The sequence below is a fragment of the Nelumbo lutea genome, chromosome 6, assembly GCF_056320005.1.
Source record: "Nelumbo lutea isolate HS-2025 chromosome 6, American lotus-T2T, whole genome shotgun sequence".
Classification (NCBI taxonomy): Eukaryota; Viridiplantae; Streptophyta; class Magnoliopsida; order Proteales; family Nelumbonaceae; genus Nelumbo; species Nelumbo lutea.
Genome location: NC_142689.1, coordinates 35,635,049 through 35,659,748, shown reverse-complemented (window position 1 = coordinate 35,659,748; position 24,700 = coordinate 35,635,049). Strand labels below are relative to the sequence as shown.

The window sequence follows — 24,700 nt, the reverse complement described above, 5'->3', positions numbered from 1 at the left end:
AACAAAATTGAGGACTTTTTAAGAAAATTTTCAAGATTTTTTCTTTGGCTATTCAAATTTGAGGATTTAATCAGTAAAATGTTGAGATTTAAAAGCATACCGCCAATAGGAGAAGCAGCAGCTGACAGTGGATCAACTAGATTGACCATAGATAGAGTTCCAGCTGCTCTTGAAGTGTCTGAGGATGTTCCATCAAATGCAAATATAAGCTTCTTCCCAGAGATCTGCAGTGAGAGGTTTCCAAGTCTGTCCAAGTCCCAAACAACCCCACTACCATCAGACTTCAGGTTCCCTTGTTTGGCTGCACTGTCAGGTCTGTTCGATGCCAAAGGTGACTCATTGTCCAACAAATCCAAGATGGCCATGCTACCCCCACCACAAGCCTGGTTAGGAACAAATTGCAAAAGATCCGTATCTTGGAAGAGCCCTCTATATCCTCTACCTAGAATATACATTAAGCAAATGCCACCTGACGTCAACACCTCCTCAAAAAGATAACCGCAGCGGAGCCTCCAGGAAAATTCACTAACTTTTGCACAAGTAGCTGGTGTCCCAATGGTCACTTGCAATGATTTTCCAACTGGAGATGGTGAATACCCTAGCTTTCCTGTGTGTCTTAGCTTCCCATTTATATAGACATATGCAATACTAGCTTGGAAAAGTCCAGCCAAAGCATTGGGTTTACTATGCACAACTGCAAGGTGATGCCACCTACCTTGCTCCAACTCTATCCCAGAAAAAGATAAAGAGCAGGAGTTGCTGGTTGCAAGAGTTAAAACGCCATCATCTTGAAGGTAAAGTTCTGCATAGAATGTGTTGCCATCATCCACTGCACCGACTGAAAAGATCCGTAAAACATTTCTGCTAGATTGCTGCCCACCAGAGGAACTCCTCTTTTTAGAAGTGCCACTGCGGGAAGGATTTTCTTGTTCCTTTGCCTGTACTTTCAAGAAATTCTGATGCTGAAACCAACAGACAAATGAATAACCAGCAACGGGAGGCCATGATCTTTCTCCTAAAGATACTTGAACAGAAGCATGCCCAATCTTACCCATATCCATCTCAACAAATGGTGACAAAGAAACATTTCCTGAGGCCATGTCTTCCATTTGAATTAACCTCTCCATCATTTCAACAAGAATATTACCTGAACTCATCATCTTGCTTTGCAAAATATATCTAACAAGTATTCGAAGCTCTGCTGATGATAACCTGTTAACAGAAGCACAACCTTCAGTTCTAGATGGTGTAGCTATCAACTAAACATTCTGAAATAGATTAAGTAACAGATATCAGTTGGATACATGAGTCAAAGTATCTACCTGTATGCCCCAAGCACTTCAACAATCTGCAATGCATGGGAAACTAATGGTGATGATCCCATCATAAATGGTCTGACTGTCTCCAGAAGAAGTCCTACACAACCTACATACATGAAACTAGAAAATTATGAGAGGATTACTTAAAACAAAGGAAACTAAACGGAAACAAAAAAAAAAGCATTCGCACCTACAGATGTCAGATTTTCCTGATTGAAGGGACCAGCATGAGCAAGCTTTTTAATGAAGCTTAGAAGTTCTAGCTGTGCCTTTGGAGTAAAGAGTAGCAAAGACCTGATGATAACTCCTATGGCACCAGCATTATACACCCGTTCCTTCTCAGGACTAAAAGAACCTGGCAAAACACTTAAAAGAAAACTAGCTGATCCAGCTTCAATCATTTCAGATGACGGAGCATTCTCTGACATTAAGCCAGAGTATGGTGGAAGCACAATCTCAAGAGCAAGTTCTAGAAGCAATTGGATTATTTGTCTTTCACAATCCACACATAGCAAACCAGACTCAGTCAAAAGATCATAAAAGGTTTGAGAAGATATAACAACATGTAGCCTTGTCCTGTTGATAGCATTACCACACACTCCAGCTGTCACAGCTCGCAGTAAAAATGTAAAAACCTTCATGTGAGCCAGTAAAGAAGATTGGCCATTTGTCTGTTCACCATCACTCTGGAAACTATGGAGTGTAGTTAGTAGAAGAGAAAATCCAGTAGCTTCACCAAAGACCCTTTGAGCTGAATTATTTACTCCCAAGATGCGCCACAAAGCTCCCAAAGTATCACATTTTGCATCATCTTGAAGCTTAAACTGGGATCCAGATACACTTGTAACCATCCCACTTTTTAAAACATCAACCAGTGCACCTAATTCTTCTGGATGAGCCTAGTAAACAAAAGATTATTTGTTAATGGCAGAAATTGATCTGTCCAAAAAAATCTAAAGATACCATACATAGTTGTATATATGCAATAATGCAAAAATGCATGTAAGTGTGTGCATTCTGCAGTTTACAGAATATATTTGAGATAGAGGAAAAACTCCATAAATTAGTAATGTTTATGTGCCCTCACCCAGAAAAAAGATTAATAAAATCAATGCTCTCAATTCTAGGACAGATTAAATAAGAAAACTGATTAGAATGCATAAACTCAATGGATATAATTTTAACTCACTGGAGTTATAAAACGGCAAGCAATATAACATAATAACAATAACCAAACAAGATAATATCTTGAGAACTCCTGTGCGATCAATATCAGATACTAAAAATGGGAGAACAGTCAGACCATGAGATAATCACAAACCTGTGTAACATCTTCAATAATTAAACAGGATAATATCCGGAGAACTCCTGAACGGTGAATATCAGATACTAAAAATGGGAGAACAATTGTCACACCATGAGATAATCGGAATGATGACTGACTGGCTTCAGCTTTCTTCAATAGAGAGACCATACAATCCCAAGCAACAGTAATTGTACTCTCAGTTTCGAAAAGTGAGAACTCTCCAGGACAGGATTCCATTAGTTTGGGAGAGGAAATGATAGCATCCTTACTGTCCATGTGTTTCTTGAAGCTGCTTGAGCTGGACTTCCTCTCCAGTTGATTGGGGCTTCTACCATTCTGATCTGAGCCAGAAAAAAGTTTGTGCTGTTTCAGGTCATCTATGAGAACTTCCAGAACACCAACTTCTCGCAGAACTTTCTTATACTGCTGATCAAATGATAATAGTTTTACAAAGAAAGAAAGAATAGTATGTTTTAACTCAGATGTTATTGGTTGCTGCAATAAGCAGCAAAGTGAAAGCAATTCTTGTTCAGGAACACAATTAACAACAGTAACAGCATATTCCAGAATCTTCAGAATTATCTCCTGCAATGATGAAGGAAAGCCTGCCATATTTAGGATGAAAAGAGGCACTGTCCGTAATTGCTGACACAACTTGTAGTTCTCAAGGTGACTTGAAAATATCTTAAACATTCTACTCAAAACCTCTGCTTGCAGTTCTATGCTATTAGCTTTGAGGAAAATATCCTGCAACATTTGGATTGCTTCAAGATCTTTAACTTTAGTATTAGCCTTCTCCCAAATTTCTTCACTTAGTTGATCAGAAGATGAAGTATGACTTCTTCCATGGCCACTTGCCTTGCCATGAGAAGACTTGGAGCCCTTTCCAACTGATACGGTGGGTTCAGCTGGACCAGTTTGAGCTAAATTGACAATAACATCAAGCAACCGGGAAAGCGATGGAGAAAGCTGCTGTTGTGAGGTTTCCCCACCTTTACCTGTTGAATCTTGTCTTCCTACAATATAAGATGTACCATTACCATCTGAAACAAAACTTTCCTCGGAAGAGCAGGTTGAATAATTAGATTCAGTGCCCTGATCTCTCTGCAAGGTAGAAAGAATCAAAGCAAATTGAACAAGAAACTGATATCCATGGGCATTATGTATATCCTCCCTGAGCCTGATCCCACCAGCCTCTACAAATCAACATAAATAGTGTCACATCAAAACTAGTTAAAACAATCACAACTTTTATAAAGCACTGGAGTCAACCAGAAATTTCGCAGCAGTAAATAGTTTATGACAGCACATAAAGACATGCTGCTATCATTCTCTACTTAGAAAAAGAGAATATTTTTCCCAAAGAAGAGAAGGAAAGTTGCTAGCACTTACCAGATCTGTATGACAATTCCACACATTCAAGTAACAAGTCTACAATTCCCATGGTGTATGCAGAGTCACCACTTTCAGGATTAAAATCCTTGACAGCCATTAAAAGAACTTTTATCTGGTCAGAACACCTTAAATCATCAGGTGAGATGTATTTGGAATTAACAAAGAAATGGCACAAGTCAAGTTTGAAACTACAGTCCAAAATTAGAGCCCTCAATAAGGAATCAAAAGACAATAAATTGGAATAAACCTGTAAATAAATACATATGAGCATACCAGATGATGTTTATGTATGTACTTTGATGTGCTTCCATTGTCATTAACCAAAAGAAGACCAAGTATCTGTGAGAAAATCAAAGCATAATGAAAAATGAAATACAAAACACTGAAAATTATATGAAAAATGAACTAGATCTACAACAGCCTTCTTTGATTTTCTCAGAATGAACTAGATCTACAACAGCCTTTTTTTTTTTTTGATAAGTTACAACAGCCTTCTTTCACAGAATAAAAAATAAAAAGAACATTGTTATGAATATATAACCACCTGCATGGCATGTCGATGAAGTTGAATGGTGTGCAAGGGAATAAGGCCCTCTTTAAATCGAGAAAAAACAGTCAAAGAGCCAGTAGCAACCATCTGAAACAGTAATTGAAGCGAATCATCCTCAATTAAACTCTGTGCAGCTGAAGGATGGCTGGCCAATGCTTTCATAATATGCACAATAGTTCCCTCTATCTGCATGATCATTGACCCACTAAATAAGCAAATCAAAGTTATCTTACTTTATGGTTAGTACTACTTTTTTAGAACCATTTGAGTGACACTTAAAATCTCTTAAATTCCATGTACTCCAACTACAATTTATTAGCACCTTGTTGCATCGCTTGGTCATTGTGACACCCAATGTTAGTGTTACCCGCTTGGGCATGACAACTTGAGCCCCAAGGAATGTCGTTTTACATTATTCAATATGAACCCCGTGGCATTTTCCTTGAGATTTGCCTTGAGGAGAACTGCATGGCATCAGTCCCATACACCTTTCAAAACATTGATCCTACCCACCAGCTTTAATTTGGTTCTTAAACCCTTCTAAACCTTTTACCTGGGTCTGCTAACCCATCTACAGTTGAATCTGCACCACACTAAAATGTGGATATGTAAAGAAGTGTATTATTGCTTAAACATCCTATTGAATTTTGTTCAGGAGAATGTATAATTACCATGACCAGGTTAGAAGAATGCAATGCCACAAGTTTGACCATAAGAATTGGTACATAATTAGACACTTGAGATTAAATACCTAACAAGAATCTAACAGAGTAACCTGTATTCATCTTCTATAATGCAAGCAGACAAGAAAGAAAGCTACCTCAAGCCTACGAACATGTGTGACATCCTCCCCATCATGGCCTTTTGCAACTGACCTTGATTCTTCTGAGTTGGATGCTATTTTCCTTTGGCTCACCTCATCCAGGCTAAGAAGTGCATTGAGAATATGAATAAGACAGCACAGTATCCCAGAATCAAGGAGAGATTGTTTGTCAATGGTCTGTGGACATACAGAAAAGAAAAAAAGAGAGATTCTTTCAAAATTTGAATGAAATATAACATATAATATGTTTATAGGCTTATCTTTCTATACCTAAAGTCACCCCACTCATTAAGCCTAAAGCACAAAAGAGAGACAAACAGATGTAAATGCAACATGTCAAGTTACTAGAAAGTTATTGCCTCAATAACTTTTTTAATCAGCTACTACCTAGATAAGTTAAGTCATTTTACTCTATGAATTGTAACTTTTTCAGAGAATAAAAAAACAAATGTCTTCCATAAACAAAGCTCAGAAATCTCTTTTGTGAATGGGAAACCTACAATAACAATAAGTTGTTAAAAAAGCCTCAAACCTGTTCTTGTCAACTGACTTCAGTCAAAAAGAAACAGAATGTAATTCTTCATTCATTCTAAGGTCTAATTGGAGGCATCTAACTGTCATAGTTTACCAACCAAAAAAATGGCCTATCTTACAATTATATAGCAATAGAATGGCATCTCTATATCACTCAAAGATCTCAATTTTCATACAGGAGGACTCTCTTCTAGACAGTTCATAACCACCATGAAACACTAAACTTTATCGCATCAAGTCATCAAGCAGTAAGTCGGTTATGCTTGGACCATTCCAATAACAACAGAAGAATAACTTTTTCAAAATTACTATTTCTACAAACAAAGACAGAAATGAATGAAAGTGATTAAATATGTTTGTCAATTTGACAGAGATTATAGGTACCCCAGATACAAGGACTTCAACTGCATGTAACAAATTTGAACCGGGACAAATGTCATCCTGCACAGAAACAATAAATTAGATCACTTCAAGCACTTCACATTACATGAAACTACATACAAGAAAGTGTTACAGAAAATTGGAGAAAACAAGATAAAAGCATCTAAAAGACACACCTTTGTGACTTCTGAGAAAAACCTCAAGACTGTCCCAACATCCAATGATCTTGTCTTGTTACTGATTTTCAATTTCTCAATATCTGTTACAAATGCTCTTCCCACAACAAAAGAGAATATGTGTGTTTCAACTAATCTGTAAATCATTAGCAGTTTAAAATTCAGTTAACAAGATTCACTCAGAAAAAGTCATAAATATTCAGAAAAATCTACACACAGACACACACTAAAACACATTATATATCATGATAAGACTTTTCCATATGGGGCTATCACTTAGTGTAATGGTAAAATCTCTGGCTGGCAAGTGTGAGAACATGTTTGAGTCTGAGAGTGGCCACTTTGTGCAAAAAGAAAAAGAGCCAAAGGTTAGGACTGCTGACTGTGCCCAGCCTACCCCTCCCAAGACCCCAGATAGCTGGGACCAACATTGGGTAATGGCATTTTTATAAGCCAAAATCCTGAACTTTTGAGCACATTTACATAAGCAGCATGGCCCAGATAAGGCAAATTTCTCAAAATTTTTGCATAATATGGAACAACGGGTAAAAGAATTAAGTAAAGAAAGATGCATACATGCTAACTAATTGAGCTATATTTGTGTATTGTTTCGCTAATCTACAGAAAACATATACAGCCATGTTCAGTGCCACTTCTTTCTCCTGCAGGGAAGATTTACAGCAATTAGCACCCATAATGTTTGTGAAAATGGCATATATAAAAAGAAAAAAATAAATAAACCTCAAATATCAAAATAACAGCAAACCTTTTCCGAGCTGGATGATCTGAACTCTTCCCAGAATCTCTTGAAGTCTGACTCCAGTTCATGCTTGTCTCTGTGATCACAAACACATTTTACAAGTGCCTGTTAACGTAACACATTTGAAAAGAATGTTTGAGCAGAACAAAAGTTGGATTTATTTATAACTAATCTGATATTGAAATGAAGTAAAATCAATCTGAAGTTTTTTTTTTTTTTTGATAACTAACAGAAACTTTCATTACGAGATATTAAGAGAAAAAGATACAAGAGGAGGGGTAAAATCTCTTAACCCTCCCTAAATCAATCTGAAATATTGACAGGGATATTAAGACAAGGAAATGAGCAAGCTTTGTATAAATAATTTAAGAACCATCAAAAGATTTGTGAAGTTTGACCTCAAAGATATGTAACACTAGATAATAGAATGAATAACCGATGTACAAATTACCCAGAAAGAAATAATGGAAAATGATGGCATAATGCACAAAAAAGAGCATATCCTTCTGTAAATACCCATGTCAGGCTATAAAGAAACAAAATCAACAAATATTTTATTATATGTAACACAAGAAAGGGCAAACACAAAAAAAAAAAAAAGTGTACTGATAAGGACTTCTTTCTCTACTAATGATGTGTAAGGAATTGGCAAAAATTGGCTGTTTCATCCTCATCAAGGGTAGCAATATCTAGATCTTGGACCACCCTTGTATCCTAGCAAACCTAGAACCTTCAGGGATTTGATGCATCTTTAGAGATACAAGGATAACATATTAACCATTTTTTTCCTGGCTCGATAGGAAATAGTGACATTAGAGCAGAACTGATGGCTTATTTGCAAGGGCTAAGGTTGGGAAGCACGGCCATAGCTGTACTACAGCAATCTAGTGATAGAAGGGGACTCCAAAGTTGCAATGGAATAGTTTAAATATAATGAAAAAGGGGTCATGAACTCACAGGTATGATACAAGGGAGGCAAAAAGACTAGTTGAGGAGCTGAGGGCGACTTTCATGTGGACACAGATCAGCCAATGCTTTTCCAGGCAGACTGCCATCGCTAGGAGTAAATAGAAGTCAAATTTTGCGGGGGACGGCTACTCAAGGGAAATATGTAAATTGTTAAATGATAACAATCAAAAAGGAGGCTACCAGACCAGGAAAACTAGAGACAAACCAAATGTATTTATGTAGGGGATGGGTAGCAAGAATTAGCTCAAGTCTGGGGTGCTTGGCACCTTAGGTCTGTACTATATCAAAATTCTTTTATTCAGATTTATAAAGTTTCAACTATTACAACTATTACCAATCAAAAAGAAATATAGGAGCACATGCACACCACCCCCATCCTGGAAAATAAGGAAAGGATTTTTTGGGGGGAAAACTTAAAAACTTGATAATTAACTGACCTTCTAACCTTGTCAGGGACTACTAACCAAAGAGTTGTCATTATTCCTTCTGCAGTAAGTCCTAAGAAAACATTATAGAACTAACCTATAAAGGGAACATCAGCTCTCCCAATTCCAACTATTTGGAATCCTGTCCCACCATTGCCCCCTATCAAGATCTTTTCTGTCAAATTGTAAGTTTTTTCTTTACCAGCAACTATAAGTACTTTTTTTTTAAAAAAAAGTTAACTTTATTCAATAAAGGGAAGGTACATGAGGAGATGTACACAGAGATCAAACACTCAAAGAGTTATATAGGCAGAAAACTATCACTAAATAAGTAATCCCTGTGAGCACCAGATTTTATTTGGTCAAAATAAGTAATCCCTGTATAACTCTTTAAGTTATACAGAAACTGTAACTACTTACATCTTTCCTATTCAACCCACATTTTCTTTGGTCTTCCTCTCAATGTTTTAAAACGCGGAAGCGTGACGCGAGGCATGCCACTACCTAGAGGAGTGAGGCTTAGTTCAGAACGTAAGAGGCGTAAGCCTCCTTAAGAGGAGAGGAATAAAAATCTCATTTTTCCTTAACTTCAATAAAAATCTCTTATATTAAGAAAAATGAAGATGCATAGCACTAGTTGAAAGGGGGGCTGGGGGGGGGGGGGGGGGGGGTTCTTGGGGACGAAGCCCCCCAGCCAAGGGAAACCCCCGGCCCACTTTCTTTCCCTTTATATTCCCTTCCCTTCCCTTTCCTTTTCTTTTCTTTCTTTTTCTTCCGCTTCCCTTTCTTTTCCTTTTCCTTCCTTTCCTTACTTTTTTCTTTTTTCTTTTTTTGTCCTTTTACATGAGGTATGCATGAGGCACATGAGGCGCACGCCTCTAGCATGCCTCATGGAAAAAACGTATGAGGCGTACGCCTCAAAGGTGTCAATGCCTCTGGCATACGCCTCAACGCGTTTTGGGGGTGCCTCGTCTGGAGGTGTGCCTCCAGGCGTACACCTCCCACACCTTTTAAAACACTGCTTCCTCTTGCTCTTTCAGTGCCTTCTACCAATACCAAAACACTTCTTTTAATAGGTAAAACCATTGGCTGTCATAGTTGTCGAGGCATCACCTAAAGTGCCTGCCTAAACATCAAAAGGCAACTAGACACCCTTGACTGGGTGCCTTGCCTAAACACCTTGACTTATGGCAACTAGGCGCCCCTATAAGCAACAAGGCACCTACCTAGGTGCCAAAAAGGACAAGGTAAGAACATTATTATAGTATCATTTATATTACTATATATTACTAATATGCATGCCAATAGCCTAATACATTCTATTATATACTATATATGTCATTTATTTGTTGTTTGAAAGTTTTACTATTCAAATTTAAAAGATTCAAGGGTTTTACAAAGAAAAAAGGAAATAAAGAATATATATATATATATATATATATATATATATAAAACAGCAGCTCTACCCTTGTTCCTTTTCTCTTTTACATTCTATCTTAAATTTTATCATGTAAAATTATACCCTTCTTTATTAGCTTCTTTGATATGAAATTGTCTTATTATATTAGTGTTGCTTTTGAAATTATAGAAATTAATATATTTTAATACTATTGTCCTACATATGATGAATTGCCATTTTTTTTTATAAATGAATGGTATTTTATTCAAAGGAAACAAAGTGATGTTACAATACAGACTGCCCGAGGAGAGGCACGAGCTAGATGATGATTTGCGATATTTAGAGAGGACTTATAATGTTCTTAACAAAGAGAACTGTCATTTTTCAGTTAATATTCATGCTGAATGGTATATAAAACTAGGGAATTAAACAAATTTTAGTTTTTTTTATGAAATTCTTATCAACTATGCACCGCCTACGCCTAGGTACCCCACTGCCACCCAGAATGGCCTAGATGCCTTGACTACTATGTTGGTTGTCTATGCACATAACCAAACCTTCTCAGTAAACTATCTGTCAAGATGGAAAATGCTTGGTTTGAAGAAAAGGAGTTGATTCCTCTACTAATATCAAAATGGGCGGATTTTAAGGTGGAGGTACCAGCTCTTACATCTTGGCAAATAAGATTAAAGGGATCAGAGAGGTGCTGAAATCTTGGAAAGTGAATCATCAAGGAAAAACAGAAGTGGAAAAAAGAAAGTGCCTAGAGGTAATTAATTGACTGGATTCAGCTGAAGAAGTGGGTCCCATTAGAGAGGAAGATAGAAGGAAGAGATTGCTAGCAAAAGTGACTCTAGATTCATTAGCCTACAAGGAGGAATTAAAGTGGAGGCAAAGAGCCAAAGTTAAATGGCTTAAAGTGGGAGATAAAAACTCTAGTTTTTTTTCACAAAATGGTAAAAGCAAGGAAAAGAGTAAATCAAATTGAGAAACTTGAATGGGGAGAGCAAGTGGGTGAAAACTGGACAGAAATGAAGCACATTGTCACGGTTTTTTTCTCGGAGTTGTTTAAAGAAAACTAGGCAAGAAAACCTCTTGACAGTGTAGCCGGCCAGAGATAGGTGAAAGAGAAGAGAAGAGAAGAGAAGAGAAGAGAGGAGAAAAGAGAGGGTTTGCAATGCAATAGTACTGGCGGCGCCAGTGTTTATTTAATATATATAGGGCGACAGAAAATAACAAGGGAAAAGACCCTTGTGCCCCTGAGTACAATAACAGACATAACAAAAATAAAAAACGAAATAAAAAACACTTTAATTTGGACAAACAAGCCCTAACAACTGCAACTAAGTTATTCTAACATTATTCCAACACTCCCCCTCAAGTTGAAGCATAGATGTCAATCATGCCCAACTTGTCACACAAATCTTTGTGCCGCACATGATGATGACCTTTGGTGAAGATATCTGCAAGTTGCTCTTCCGAGTTATGGTGTGCACACTTCTCCACTTTCAAGTTTCTCTCTGATAAAATGCTTGTCCACTTCAATGTGTTTCGTCCTATCATGCAGAACTGGATTAGCAGCAATATTGATGGCTGCTTTATTGTCACAGTAGAGTGAAGTAGGATTGTTTACTGCAAAACCCAGTTCACCTAACAGATTTCTTATCCACATGATTTCCGCAACCCCATGAGCCATCGCTCTATACTCTGCTTCAGCACTGGATCTAGCCACCACACTTTGTTTTTTGCTTCTCCATGTGACAAGGTTTCCTCCTACAAAGGCACAATAACCACTGGTGGACTTCCGGTCATTGACTGCTCCTGCCCAATCTGCATCAGTATATACTTCCACTTTTAAGTGACTATGTTTCTGGAACAACAAACCAGCCCCAGGAAACTTCTTGAGATATCTCAAGATCCTCTCTGCAGCCTCAAAGTGAGTTGTCATCGGGTTGTGCATGAATTGACTAAGGACACCCACTGCATAGGCAATATCAGGCCTGGTCATAGACAAATACAGAAGTCTCCCCACGAGTCTCTGGAACATCTTTACATTTTTCAAAAACTCTCCTTGACTGTCTCCCAGATGGTGATTAGGTTCAATAGGTGAATCAGATGGTTTTACCCCCAACTTGCCTGTATCTTCTAGTAGATCTAGTACATACTTCCGTTGGGAAATAAAGATGCCCTTGTGAGAGCGGGCAACTTCAATTCCAAGGAAGTATCGTAAGGGGCCTAGATCCTTCACCTCAAATTTAGTGGCTAAGAATTTTTTTAGTCTTTGGATTTCAGCCTCCCAATCTCCTGTGATCACTATGTCATCCACATACACAATAAGAGCTGCAATTTTACCTTCACCTCTTTTTACAAACAAGGTATGATCTGACTGGCATTGTTTGAATCCCATTTGTTGGACTACTACATGGAACTTACTAAACCAAGCCCGAGGTGATTGTTTCAATCCATATAGGGACTTTTTCAACTTGCACACCTTCTGTTCACTGCCTCTGGCACAGAACCCTGGGGGTTGGGTCATGTACACCTCCTCTTCCAAGTCACCATTCAGGAAGGCATTCTTGATGTCCAATTGGTGAAGATCCGAGTCAAGATTTGCTGCCAAGGAAAGGAGAATCCGGATGGAGTTCATCTTCGCTACAGGGGCAAAAGTCTCTGCATAGTCCACTCCATATACTTGTGTGAAGCCTCTTGCTACCAGTCTAGCCTTGTACCTTTCAACAGTTCCATCAGCTTTGTGTTTCACTGTGAACACCCACTTGCACCCCACCGGTTCCTTCCCTTCAGGAAGATCTACCAACTCCCACGTACCATTTTTATGTAAGGCATCAATTTCTTCCTTCATTGCATTTGTCCATTCTGGTTTTGACAAAGCTTCTGCCACGGTCTTAGGGATGGGAACACTATCCACAGAGGAGAGGAAGGCACGGTACGAGGGTAAAACATGCTCATAGGACACAAAGTTAGAGACAGGATGATTAGTGGTACGAGATCTAACACCCTTTCTCTTAGCAATAGGAATATTAAGATCATTGGGGACATGTGAATCAACATTTAAAGGAGCAATGGGAGCAAGTGTACCTGGATGATGAGGCGGATCTGCCTCGGGTGAATCCGATGATGTTGGTTGCATAGTGTCCGGCTCCACGGCTCTTGAACTCTGCTGGCTCTTATGACGACGATGGAAAACCCGGAACGGAGGAGGATCGGGTAAAGGAGGTAGTTGAATCTGAGTCGTCGCCTGTTTCTCTTCAACCCTACTCTCCCCGTGAGGAGAAACCGAGAACGGTTGACTCTCAAAGAATGAGACATCAATGGAAACATAGTACTTGCGGGCAATGGGATCATAACAACGATACCCCTTTTGAGATGAGGGGTAACCAAGAAAAACACAAGGAATAGCCCGAGGGTCAAGTTTACCACGAGTAGGTGAGAGGTTGTGGACAAAACAACGACACCCAAAAACACGCATCGGAATGGTGGACAGCGGGGCTGTAGGGAACAGAAGCTGATGTGGGGCCTTATACTCTAGTAGCCGAGAGGGCATGCGATTAATGATATATGTCACACACAATACTGCATCCATCCAGAACTGTTTTGGCACATTCATATGAATCAGCAAGCCACGAGCAACTTCGAGTAGATGACGATTTTTTCGTTCAGCCACACCATTTTGTTGGGGTGTCCTGGCACAAGAGCTTCGCTGAAGTGACCCACTTGAATTAAAGAACTTCGTGAGATCACTATGGAAATAGTCCTTTGCATTGTCCGACTAGAAAATATGAATTTCTGTTTGGAACTAAGTGAACATCACGCGTTGGAAATCTTTCACAATTTGTGGCACTTCATCTCAAGATCGCATACGATAAACCCAAGTGTATCGAGAATAATCATCAATCAGCGTAACAAAATACTTATAGCCAGCCGCAGTAGGTAGAGTAACAGGGCCCCAAACATCAGAATAAACAATATGAAAGGGAAATTTAGATCTTTTATTTCTTAAAGGTAAAGAGCTTCTACAATGCTTACTCAACTGATAATTTTGACACTGTAACTGACTCACTGACAAGGACTCAAACAACTTTGGGAACATAACTTTTAACGACTCAAAAGAAAGATGACCTAAACGACTATGCCATAAATAGGCCTAACTCTCACTCGACGAACTTGTGGACTCAGTCGCCACTAGACCAGCATTATTCTCCAACACGTAGAGACCATCCACCATGCTTCCTCTACCAATTGTCTTCCCCGAGGTCAAATCCTGAAACACACATGGAGACGGAAAAAAGGTGACTGAGCAGTTCAAAGAGTGAGTAATACTACTAATGGACAACAAATTAATAGGTAATTTCAGAACATGCAGGACATTTGGAAGAGTAAGGCCAAGTGGGAGAGATATGGTGCCTCGGCCAGCTATGGTAGAAAAAGAACCATCAGCCAGTCTTACCTTATCTCTCCCAAAGAGAAGGTTATATGTCTGGAACAAATTTGACTTACCGGTCATGTGATTTGAGGCTTCGGAGTCAATAATCCAAGGTGAATCAGTAGTATGAGATGACACATGGAAGGTTGTGGCATTACCTGATGTATACACAAATGAGGTAGAAGGAGTAGGCCCAGAATCCACCTGGCGGAGAGTCCTACCATACAATTCCAAATGTTCACGGAAGGAATTGATAATATCTTCCTTAGGGTCAGAACCGGGATGTCTCTCCTGAGTTACGGAAGGACTAGTCTCTGTCGATGCCAGATTAGCTGAGTTATACCTTCTTTGATTCTGCTGGCCTGGTTTCTTGCCCTGATCCGGCGCCGACTTCTTACCCAAATCCTGTGCCCATTTAGGTTTTCCATGGAGATCCCAGCATGTATCTTTAGTGTGTCGTGTCTTCTGGCAGTGAGTGCACCAAAGCTTGCTTTTATCTTCTGTTTTTTTCTAAGTGTCACCCCTTTTAAAACCACCTCCGACATTTGTATCTGAATTTCCCCGGACTGCTAAGGCAATTGACTCCCCTTCTACACCATTTATCACACTTCTTCTGCTTTCTTCTGACTGCACCAAGGCATACACCTCCTGAACTGATGGCAAGTCTTTACTACCCAAGATCTGTACCCTGATGGACTCATATGACTGATTCAGCCCTAGGAGAAAGGCAAACACACATTGCTGTGATACAAGTGACTTATAGGCTTTTGCATCTTCATCACACTTCCAATTCACGTTCTGATAGTGATCAAGTTCTTTCCATATTGATGTCAAATCAGAATAGTACATCGAGAGACTCCTCTCCCCCTGCTTGCAAGTAGAAGATTCAACTTGTAATTGATATATCTTGGCATAGTGTCTCTGTTCTGAATAAGTGGACTTCGCTTGTTCCCATATCTCACAAGCAGTTTCAGCCCACATAAAGGTCTTCCTTACTTGTGGCAGCATTGAAACCAAGAGCCAAGACATCACCATACTGTTCTCTTGGTCCCACCTATCATGCTCAGCACTTCCATACTTCGGTTCCTTTACTCTTCCATTGATGTATCATATTCGCCCCCTAGCAGTGATGTAGAGTTTTATCCCCCTAGATCACTCAAGGTAATTCAGACCATCAAAGGGAATGACAGCCATGGGAAAGCTCATATCCATTCCCCCACTCACTCCATTGTGGCTCCCTGAGATTTCTAAAGTAGCAGAATTCTCAATCGACATGGTCAAGCAGTTACTCAGTCCCACACACCGGATTTAGGACCCCTCCTTACTCCACAAAGCAATGCTCCACTCAGTTCACACCCACACACCAGGGTTTACCAACCAGATTGTGCACAAACCGTACCAAATTCTGGACAAAACTGAGGTAATATTCGACAGTTTCAGACCTGCCTATCAGAATTCTAGAATGGCTAACAGCCACTAATCAGCAGGAGAGATCCTTCTTGCTTATGGTCAACTCAAACCATTGAGAAGACAGGTCAGCATTGACCTACAGGTGTCTTAACACACCAACAGGATCACACGATCCAAGACAACTAGGGTTACACAGGTTCGATAGCATTCAGCCGCCCCAGATTCATAGGGTTTTCACTCGGCCCATGATCAAGGAGAGTAAAGAGGAGAAAATTAGAGGGAGAACTGTACCAGTCGTAGCTATTCTGTAGTCCAGAGTCAGATTTCCTTTCTGCTAGTCTGTTCGACCTATTCTTTGGGTTGATCGATCTTCTCTTGACAGTAGGGTTGATCGGTCTGCTCTCTTTTAATCAGTATTCCTGCTCTGATACCATCTTGACAGTGTAACCGGCCAAAGATAGGTGAAAGAGGAGAGAAGAGAAGAGAAGAGAGGAGAAAAAAGAGGGTTTGCAATGCAACAGTACTGGCGGCGCCAGTGTTTATTTAATATATATAGGGCGACAGAAAATAACAAGGGAAAAGACCCTTGTGCCCCTGAGTACAATAACAGACATAACAGAAATAAAAAACGAAATAAAAAACACTTTAATTTGGACGAACAGGCCCTAACAACTGCAACTAAATTATTCTAACATTATTCCAACAAAGCCCTTTCCAGAATAGCTTACTTTCAAAGGTCTATCAGTGGATCAGCAGAGGGAGTTAGAAGCGCCCTTCACAGAAAATGAGATATGGCAGGTAATTAATAATATGAGGACTGAAAAATCCCCAGGGCCAGATGGTTTGACAAAGATTTTCTATAAACAGTGCCGGGAGGGGGTGAAAGGAGATCTATTGAAGGTGTTCCATGAATTTCACCAAAATGGATCATTGGTTAGAAGTCTGAACAGCACTTTCATCTCCCTTATTCCTAAGGTGGAAGGTGCAACAAACATGTAAGGTTTCAGGCCAATTAGTCTACTAAACAGTTTTTATAAAATTCTATCCAAAGTCCTTGCAGAAAGAATGAAGAAGGTTCAGTGTGGTTGAGGATAACCAGTTTGCGTTCGTACCGGGTAGGCAGTTGTTGGATAGTGTGTTGGTGGCCAATGAGTTGATTGACTCAAGAATAAGAGAAGGTAAACCAGGGCTAATTTGTAAGCTGGACCTGGAAAAGGCATATGGTAATGTAAATTGGAAGTGTTTGGATTTGGTGCTAGAGAAAACGAAGTTCGGACAGAAGTGGAAAAATTGGATTAAGGTGTGTATTTCCTCTCCAAAATTCTCAGTTTTGCTTAATGGGCACTCCATGGGATTCTTTAAAAGTTCAAGAGCATTAAGACAAGGGGATCCCCTCTCCCCTCTTCTGTTTATATGCATAATGGAAGTTCTAACTCTATTTGTGCAGAAGGTGGGGATTGAGGGTCTATGGAAGGGTTTTGAGGTCTCTCCGGGTGGGGAAAGTGTTCAGATGCTGCAGTTCGCCAATGATACTCTGTGTTTCATTGATGCAGACGTTGATCAGCTGAAGATTCTCTTGGGGGTGCTTAGTTGGTTTGAAGTGGTTTCGAGACTGAGAGTAAATTGCACCAAAAGTAGATTGATTCTGGTTGATAAAGTGGAGAATCTCGCAAAGCTTGCGGAGATTTTACCTGGTCAGATTGGACACTTTCCTATCTCCTATCTTGGCCTTCCTCTTGGAGCTAAATGCACCTCTACGGTGGTGTGGGGTCCGGTGGTTGAGAGAGTGGAGAGGAAGCTTATGTCTTGGAAATCCAAGTACCTGTCACTGGGGGCACAATCACATTACTAAAAAGCTCCCTTTCTAATCTTCCGGCCTGCTTTCTATCACTTTTCCCAATTCCAGTCAAGTTGCCCAAAGAATTGAGAAAATCCAAAGAGATTTTCTTTGGAGGGGCTGGGAGGAGGAAAAGAAATGTCATCTGGTTAACTGGGACCAGGTATGTCGCCCTAAGGAGAAAGGGGGGCTGGGAATCAGGAAGCTTAAGTCGTTTAATAAAGCTCTTTTGGGAAAATGGATTTGGAGATTTGAGAAAGAAAAAGACAGATGGTGGAGGAAATTAATTGCAGCAAAATATGAAACTGACAGTGGGAACTGGGTAACCACTAATCAATTGAATTCTTTAGGTTGCTCACTGTGGAAAAAAGTCATGGAAGTTCTACCTTGGATGAGTAGTGGTCTAACTCCAAAAGTGGGGAATGGGAATAGGTTGTGTTTCTGGAGGGATACTTGGTGTGAAAGTACACCCCTGGCTGAAGTATTCCCTCAGTTGTTTCAGATTGCGGAAAATCAGAATGGATCGGTGCCCAGTCAATTTGAAGTGAGTGGGGACACTATTATTTGGAGCCCTTCTTTTAGAAGGTCATTACAGGACTGGGAAATTGGGAAAGTTGCAGATCTCTTGGGGCTGCTTCACAGGCAGTCCATTGACTTGTCGTTTGAGGACTCTTGGATCTGGAAGTTTAGTGTGGATGGTAGTTTCTCAGTTAGCTCTTTTGTGGAGGTTCTAAATGAAGTTGTGTATCCTAAAATTCCAGTGGTGAAAATTTGGAACCCTTCTGTGCCTTCTAAAGTGAATGCTTTGGTTTGGGCTGCGTCTCTCAACAGATGCCTTACGAAAGACTCCCTGGTTAGAAGGGGTGTTCAGATTCAGGACCAGCTATGTGTTATTTGTGGAGATATGGAGGAGAATGGCAGGCACCTATTCATTCACTGTTCGATTACAGCTGCAATATGGAATCACTTTTTATCGGGGGTAGAGCTGCAATGGTGTATGCCTAATTCAGCTCTGGACATGATATGGAGTTGGGAGCTGAAGGGTGGTTCAAAATTGGCGAAGTGCATTTGGAGTGTCATGCCTGCAGCCATCTTATGCACAGTCTGGATGGAAAGAAACAGAAGGATCTTTCAGAATAAGGCCGCTAGCATAGATTGCTTGATTGCCTTTGCATTTGGAAAGATAGTTTCCTGGGTGGTGGCGGCAAAGGACATTCAGTCTTTTGTCCTTTGTTCTCAGCTGAGATCTAGGATTTTTCTTGAGTTATGATGTATAGTAGGTGTTAAAGTGAGTTTTGTTGGCTCTTTGCCTTAGAGGCCTGGGTTGTAATCTGCCACTTTTGGCTATTTGAATAAAATTTTACCTTATCTTTTTCAAAAAAAAAAAAAAAAAAAAACCTTCTCAGTCAACTTTCCCTCACATTGTTGCCAAGATGTTCCTTCTGTGCATGCTCCTTTGTAGTCTTGCCCATCCATCACAACCATACTCATTTGTTGGACATGTTGTTTCTTGATTTGCCCACCACCTGTTTTTTTCTCACTAAGCAAGAGAAGAACACCACACTGAGGCCAAAAAAAAGTAAAACAGAAACCTCTTACTTATTACAGCCCAGTCCTGCACAACCCCATTCCAAGCATTCTTTCTCTACTCCATTTATTCCAATGAGTCAGCTAGCGTATTAGCACTCCTAGGTGTCTAATAAAATTTTCCTTTGTCCCATATAATGATATAAACATGGCTGGTCTTATAGCTGTCTAATAAAGTTTTCCTTTTAGTCTCATTGACATATTCCAGTCTCACAACACATCAGATGCACCTCTCTAGTTCAATCAACCCACTCTAATTCTAAGGGCAATCACCTTCACTTTTTCTCTCATTGACTGATCCAAGGTACCAGAAATTGTTAGTTTGGGCTATCTCATTATCATCAATCTTATCTATACATTTGCACCTCCACTTTTACCATGATTTGAAATATTGCAATACATGTATTCTGTCTTAGCCCAAGTTCCATGAATAACAACAAAATTAACAAATTTACACAAGCACTATCCACGTTATAAAAGAAAGTGGAATGAAAAACACAGATTTGTATATTTTACACGTATTAGTAAATCAAAAGTGAAAAACTAAGATCATTTGGTGTTGCCACTGACTTTTACAAAAAACTTAGCAAACCTACAGTACTAATATTAAATAAATAACTAATAAAAGAATATGAAAACCACAGAAGTACATAAACAGATTGAATATCAAATATTTGTAATATAACTAGTACCCATTCTATTCAATCATGTGATTTGCATAATTAACAGGGTCTATGCAGTATTAGAAACCTAATAATGCCTACCTGGCTTTAAGAAGTTCAAATAGTAAGAATTACCACTCATTTGGATTGAAAAATCTTGAATATCATCTTTATCTTTTCAATTGATTACTTGCAATATTATCATTTCTATACAACTATTCAGAATAGTCTTCAAAGAAAAATCTTTTTGATTAATAAAGTTCTCAAATCACTTTCTGCTACTTTAAAATCCAATACTGCAAGCTCCAAAGAGCTATTTGCCATGGCTTTAAAATCCACCTCTGCACTTCAACAAGCTCCAAAGAGATATAGTATAATAAAGGATAAAGTTACTTTAACATAACAATAGATAATACAATCACATAACGATCTCAGATTTTATTCTCTTCTCAATCTAGCACCATCCCTTGAGCTAAACTTGGGGAGTTCAAAATTTATGATTACCGTCTATTCTCATGTAGCATCAAATTTGGAAAGGGGAAGTCACTTTTTTTTTTGTTCAAAACCTAGTAAAGTTTGTGTCCAAGGTCAGTCAACCGTACAAAATTAACCTTCCCATTGCTTACATTCTCCGAGAAATAAACCAAGGAATAAGCAATGCGCTTGTAAGTTTGTATTTAATTAAGTCTTTAGTCTTCACAGAGACGAAGATGAGATGCAAAAAAAAAAGTCGAACCTTCCAGGAGACGAGGACGATGAAACGAGTTCATGTTTGGCCGACGGTACAGCTCCTCCACTGTCAGTAGCTGCGGTTGAAGACGAAGATGCAGAAGGATATTGCGATAGCCCAACTTTCTCTTTGAAGTCCTTAAGCAATGTAACCCATTTCATCGTTTTCCGAGATGATTGAAACATGTGAAGTTGTCATCCAAGGAAGGTCGTCATCCGATACATCCCCACTTCCAATAAGCGCCGTAGATCCCGACCTACCAGCACGATCCAGAACGATCTCAGAGCTCCATATATTACCCCAATTTCTTCACTAAAAAATCCCAAACAGTACACTGAAATAGATTAATCCGAGTTCTTGAAGAACAGATCGAACCGATCCCGTCCAAATGGATCAAAGATTAAGAGAAGCAAGATCTACTTTCTCGTGTTTTGCTACTCTAACATTTTTCTTCTTCAGCAGCCTTTTTTTCCAAATTTCTTTTATTTTTCTTACTGAAAAGAAGATTTTTGCTAACAAAACGCGACTTCCGTTGAGAAAGAAAGGTGAAGGAGAGAGAGAGAGAGAGGAGGAGAGAGAGGCAGCGCTGCCAATTTTCGGACGATCCCCCGCGCCTTGTTTCACGATTCTATATCTCCTTTCAACTCCTTCGCCACGTCAGGGTGGGATCCACGACTTAAAATTTCCACGTGGCATTTCGTAACTAAAGGAAGCTGACGTATGAACCCCTCTCTCTCTTTCTTGCTGGCTGTATCATAGATTCTCCCTCTTTTTTAACCTTGCTCTACTTCTTTGTTATGGAAGTTAACAAGAGAAGTTCGTTTGTGGGCTTTTGATCCGTTTCGCCGCTGGTCTTGTCTTTCTCATTACAAATTAGTCATTCCCTGACTCCCTGTAAACCTTTTTCATCTCCGCTGTTTTTTTCCTTTCAACACGAGAACATCCGGATCAGACCGGATGAACCGGAGTACGCCGTGCTAATCAAACTGACTACACCGGTCCGAGCAGCAAGACACGAATTCAGCAAGATTTCACCCCCTGAATTCATTCGCAGTCTCCGGAGAACTCCGAGACCTGTGTATAATACCTAATCAAGTCCTGGAATGCTAATGCCATACTTAGAAGTTTGAAAGAGAAAGAAAAAATTAACTACGTGGGACCTATGTTTGAACTCCTCCAAATAGCAACTTGATCAATTAAAAAAATTTCAGTATTTTTAGGATAAATATATTTTCGGAATTAAATTAATGGTTAAAATTTCTTTTTTAGAAAGCGATTCTAAATAAATCAAGTGGTGAAAATAGACTTAGATATTGACCAAGCACAAAAAAAATTAAATAAAATATCATTAAATATTGACAATCATAATGGAAATATTAATTATATGTTATTCTTTTTTTTTCGAACAAATATTCGTTATTCAATACTTGTTACTCAAGACTTGATCATGGAATGGTGGCCGAGATATATGTTTTGTATTGCTCATCGAATAGTCATAAAATGTTCAATAGTTTGTGTTAAGTTGTTTTTATTTTTATAAAGTCCGTTGTGACTTGTGACTAGTCCTTGGGGTAATCTAATTTATAAATAAATAAGGCAATGTTTGATTTGAAGGAAAAGGTAAGGAAAGGAAGGGAAATGTAGGGAAATGCAAAGAAAAGAAGGAAAACAAAGGGCAATTGATGGTACGTGATCTGGAAGCTCCTAGCTGGAAGACTACCTGGAGGCTGGTCATGTAGCGAATTGGTTCGAACTGCAAGGAAACGAATCAGAGAACCCGAAGTGGCTAACCTGGCGAAGTCGCTCCAATGGTTAAGTTAGTATTGTGATCTTGGTATCAAGCTGAAAGCTTAAGTATAAGGGAGCTAGTGAGCAAGTAATCACGCGTACCTTGTGCTAGGGGATTCAAAGTCCTTATATACCTAAACTGTCATGAGCCCGAAGGAACCTCTCCAAGATCTTCAGGGCAAGCAATAGAAGTTCGTTCCATTTCAGGTGGTGGTTAACATGCTAGCTGATAAGGCTTATCGCTTCCATCCGATTCAGGTGGGATGAGGATAAGTCTTATAGTAACGTGGTATAATCCCGAAAGGCCTAGGGATAGCTGGCAAGCTTCTAGAATCCACCGTGTTCCACCTCAGCGCATTCAGCTACCGAGGTCCCCTGACTCTGATTCTATCCGAGGTGACTAAGGTGTCCAAAGTGGCCCAGAGTGTCGAGGTGGCGAGAGGTGTCGAGTCATAGCCTGGCTAGAAGGTCGTGTCCACGTGTCTTCTATTCATTAGGTTGGGCCAAATCACCCCTTATCAATTGCCCCCCACTCCCCATGCTAGGGGTCCCGACCCGGTGTGGGGAGTTCATGATGAGGCTAGGTGGAATTGGCCCGAATTCTATCGGTTAGAAGAGTGGTTCTTTGGTCAGACCGAACTGACTCACTTGGCTCGACCGGGATAACCCAAATCACGTACCAGGGATGCACGGACGTCACGCGGCTTATGAACTTTGTAGATGCCAAAGCACGCGCTCAATTGGTTTTGATCTCGGTAGGCATGCAACTGATTTCCATGAGGGTCGTTGGATCGCCCAAGATCTCGACCGTTGAACCCCAGACAATACGGCTATAAATAGGGGCACAGAGGGGCCCATTTTTCTCGCCACACATCGCGTATCCAAATTTTGAGGTTGCGCATTTGTCTCCAAGTCAGTGCCACCTACTCCTATTTTGTCAAGGTCGTTCCAGTCTCCACTTCAGTTCTTAGGTGAGTTTGTTTTGTCTTCGATCTCCATTTCTTGTTTGCCTTTTCCAAGTAGTTCAACATGTCTAGTATTAGCACTGGCAACCTATTTGACTTGAGTGAGGAGTCTACCGGAGCCGAGGTGGGGACCTTGGCGCAGGCTGAAGAGTCTCAACCCACCATGGTGAATGCCTTAGTGCGGGGTTCAGACTCCAACCCATCCAAGGCGGACATACCTCTACAAGAACGCGAGGCTTCCAGTAAGGGGGCCTCCACTTCGTGCCAAACTCGGGGTTCGGACAGCTTCGGTCCTTCCATGATGATGGCCGACAGACTCCTGTCCCTGGTAGCTTGCTACAAGCTCCCTGACGACATTGTCTATAGTATCCCCTTAGAAAGGTTTCCTTAGAACCATGGTTGCGACAAGATCGTGTTGTTCGAGGAGCAGGTTGTGGCTGGATTGCATTTCCCACTTCACCCCTTTATCATCGAGGTCGTCAAATTTTTTGACATCATCATAGATCAGCTCCACCCCAACTCGATCAACAACATTGTAGGTACCATCTCCCTTTTTCATGACTATAACCAACCCTTGACCCTCGACATTTTTTCTTCAATTTGTTCTATAAAAATAACTCCGCCTGTGTCCTCCCAGAGCATAGGCGTAGCTACTATATGTCTCCCTGACCAGGTTACAAAATTTTGCACAACTTCCCAAACAAAGTCCCGGCTTGGAAGAAGCGCTACTTCATAGTTTGTAACACTGTGGGGTGGCCATTTCCAACTCACTAAAGGCCCACCATTCAAGACCCTGGCATCAAGTTGGACAAGGCAACATAGGAGGAAGTCTGTTCTTGGGCGAAGCTCGGGTTGAAGCTCGAAAACTTCGTGTCCGAAGAAAATCTCATACAAGTCGGGTTGAGTTCTCCTGGTAGGTCGCCACCTTGGTGCACACACTTATCACTTGGACTTGTCCTTAATCGTTTTGTCTAACTCTATTGTTACTCTCCACAGGTACTATGGAGGAAATCATCGCTGGCAAACTCTTTGGGAGCATGAAGAAGGAAAAGAAGAGGAGGGCATCCAAGAAGGCTCACCCCCAGGAGACCATTGCCCAACCTTCCGAGGATGCTACCATCACCGAGGATCCTCTGGTGATCAACCTGGTCGAAGAAGACCAAGGGAAGGATTCCCTGCCCGCCAAGCAGCTCGCGGAGCCAGCTCGTCAGGAGAAGGCTCTGAAGCGCTACCAAGCATCTTG

The 24,700-nt window shown here is 40.2% G+C and overlaps 1 protein-coding gene across 1 annotated transcript in view; it reads right to left on the bottom strand.

Annotated features, from left to right (window-relative positions):
• LOC148848518 (protein SPIRRIG-like) overlaps positions 1 to 21,302 on the bottom strand; it is a 43,979-nt gene extending 22,677 nt beyond the window's left edge. The window contains exons 1-13 of the mRNA XM_088951533.1: positions 20,711 to 21,302; positions 7,251 to 7,320; positions 7,061 to 7,146; positions 6,485 to 6,620; positions 6,312 to 6,368; positions 5,391 to 5,570; positions 4,565 to 4,756; positions 4,294 to 4,359; positions 4,018 to 4,132; positions 2,641 to 3,821; positions 1,510 to 2,218; positions 1,323 to 1,425; positions 101 to 1,212 (exon numbers count right to left, since the gene is read on the bottom strand). Of these exons, the coding sequence (XP_088807659.1) occupies positions 101 to 1,212; positions 1,323 to 1,425; positions 1,510 to 2,218; positions 2,641 to 3,821; positions 4,018 to 4,132; positions 4,294 to 4,359; positions 4,565 to 4,756; positions 5,391 to 5,570; positions 6,312 to 6,368; positions 6,485 to 6,620; positions 7,061 to 7,146; positions 7,251 to 7,320; positions 20,711 to 20,889 (4,186 nt within the window). The 5' untranslated portion in view covers positions 20,890 to 21,302. The remainder of the gene's footprint in view (positions 1 to 100; positions 1,213 to 1,322; positions 1,426 to 1,509; positions 2,219 to 2,640; positions 3,822 to 4,017; positions 4,133 to 4,293; positions 4,360 to 4,564; positions 4,757 to 5,390; positions 5,571 to 6,311; positions 6,369 to 6,484; positions 6,621 to 7,060; positions 7,147 to 7,250; positions 7,321 to 20,710) is intronic.
• Between the last annotated feature and the right edge of the window lie 3,398 nt (positions 21,303 to 24,700).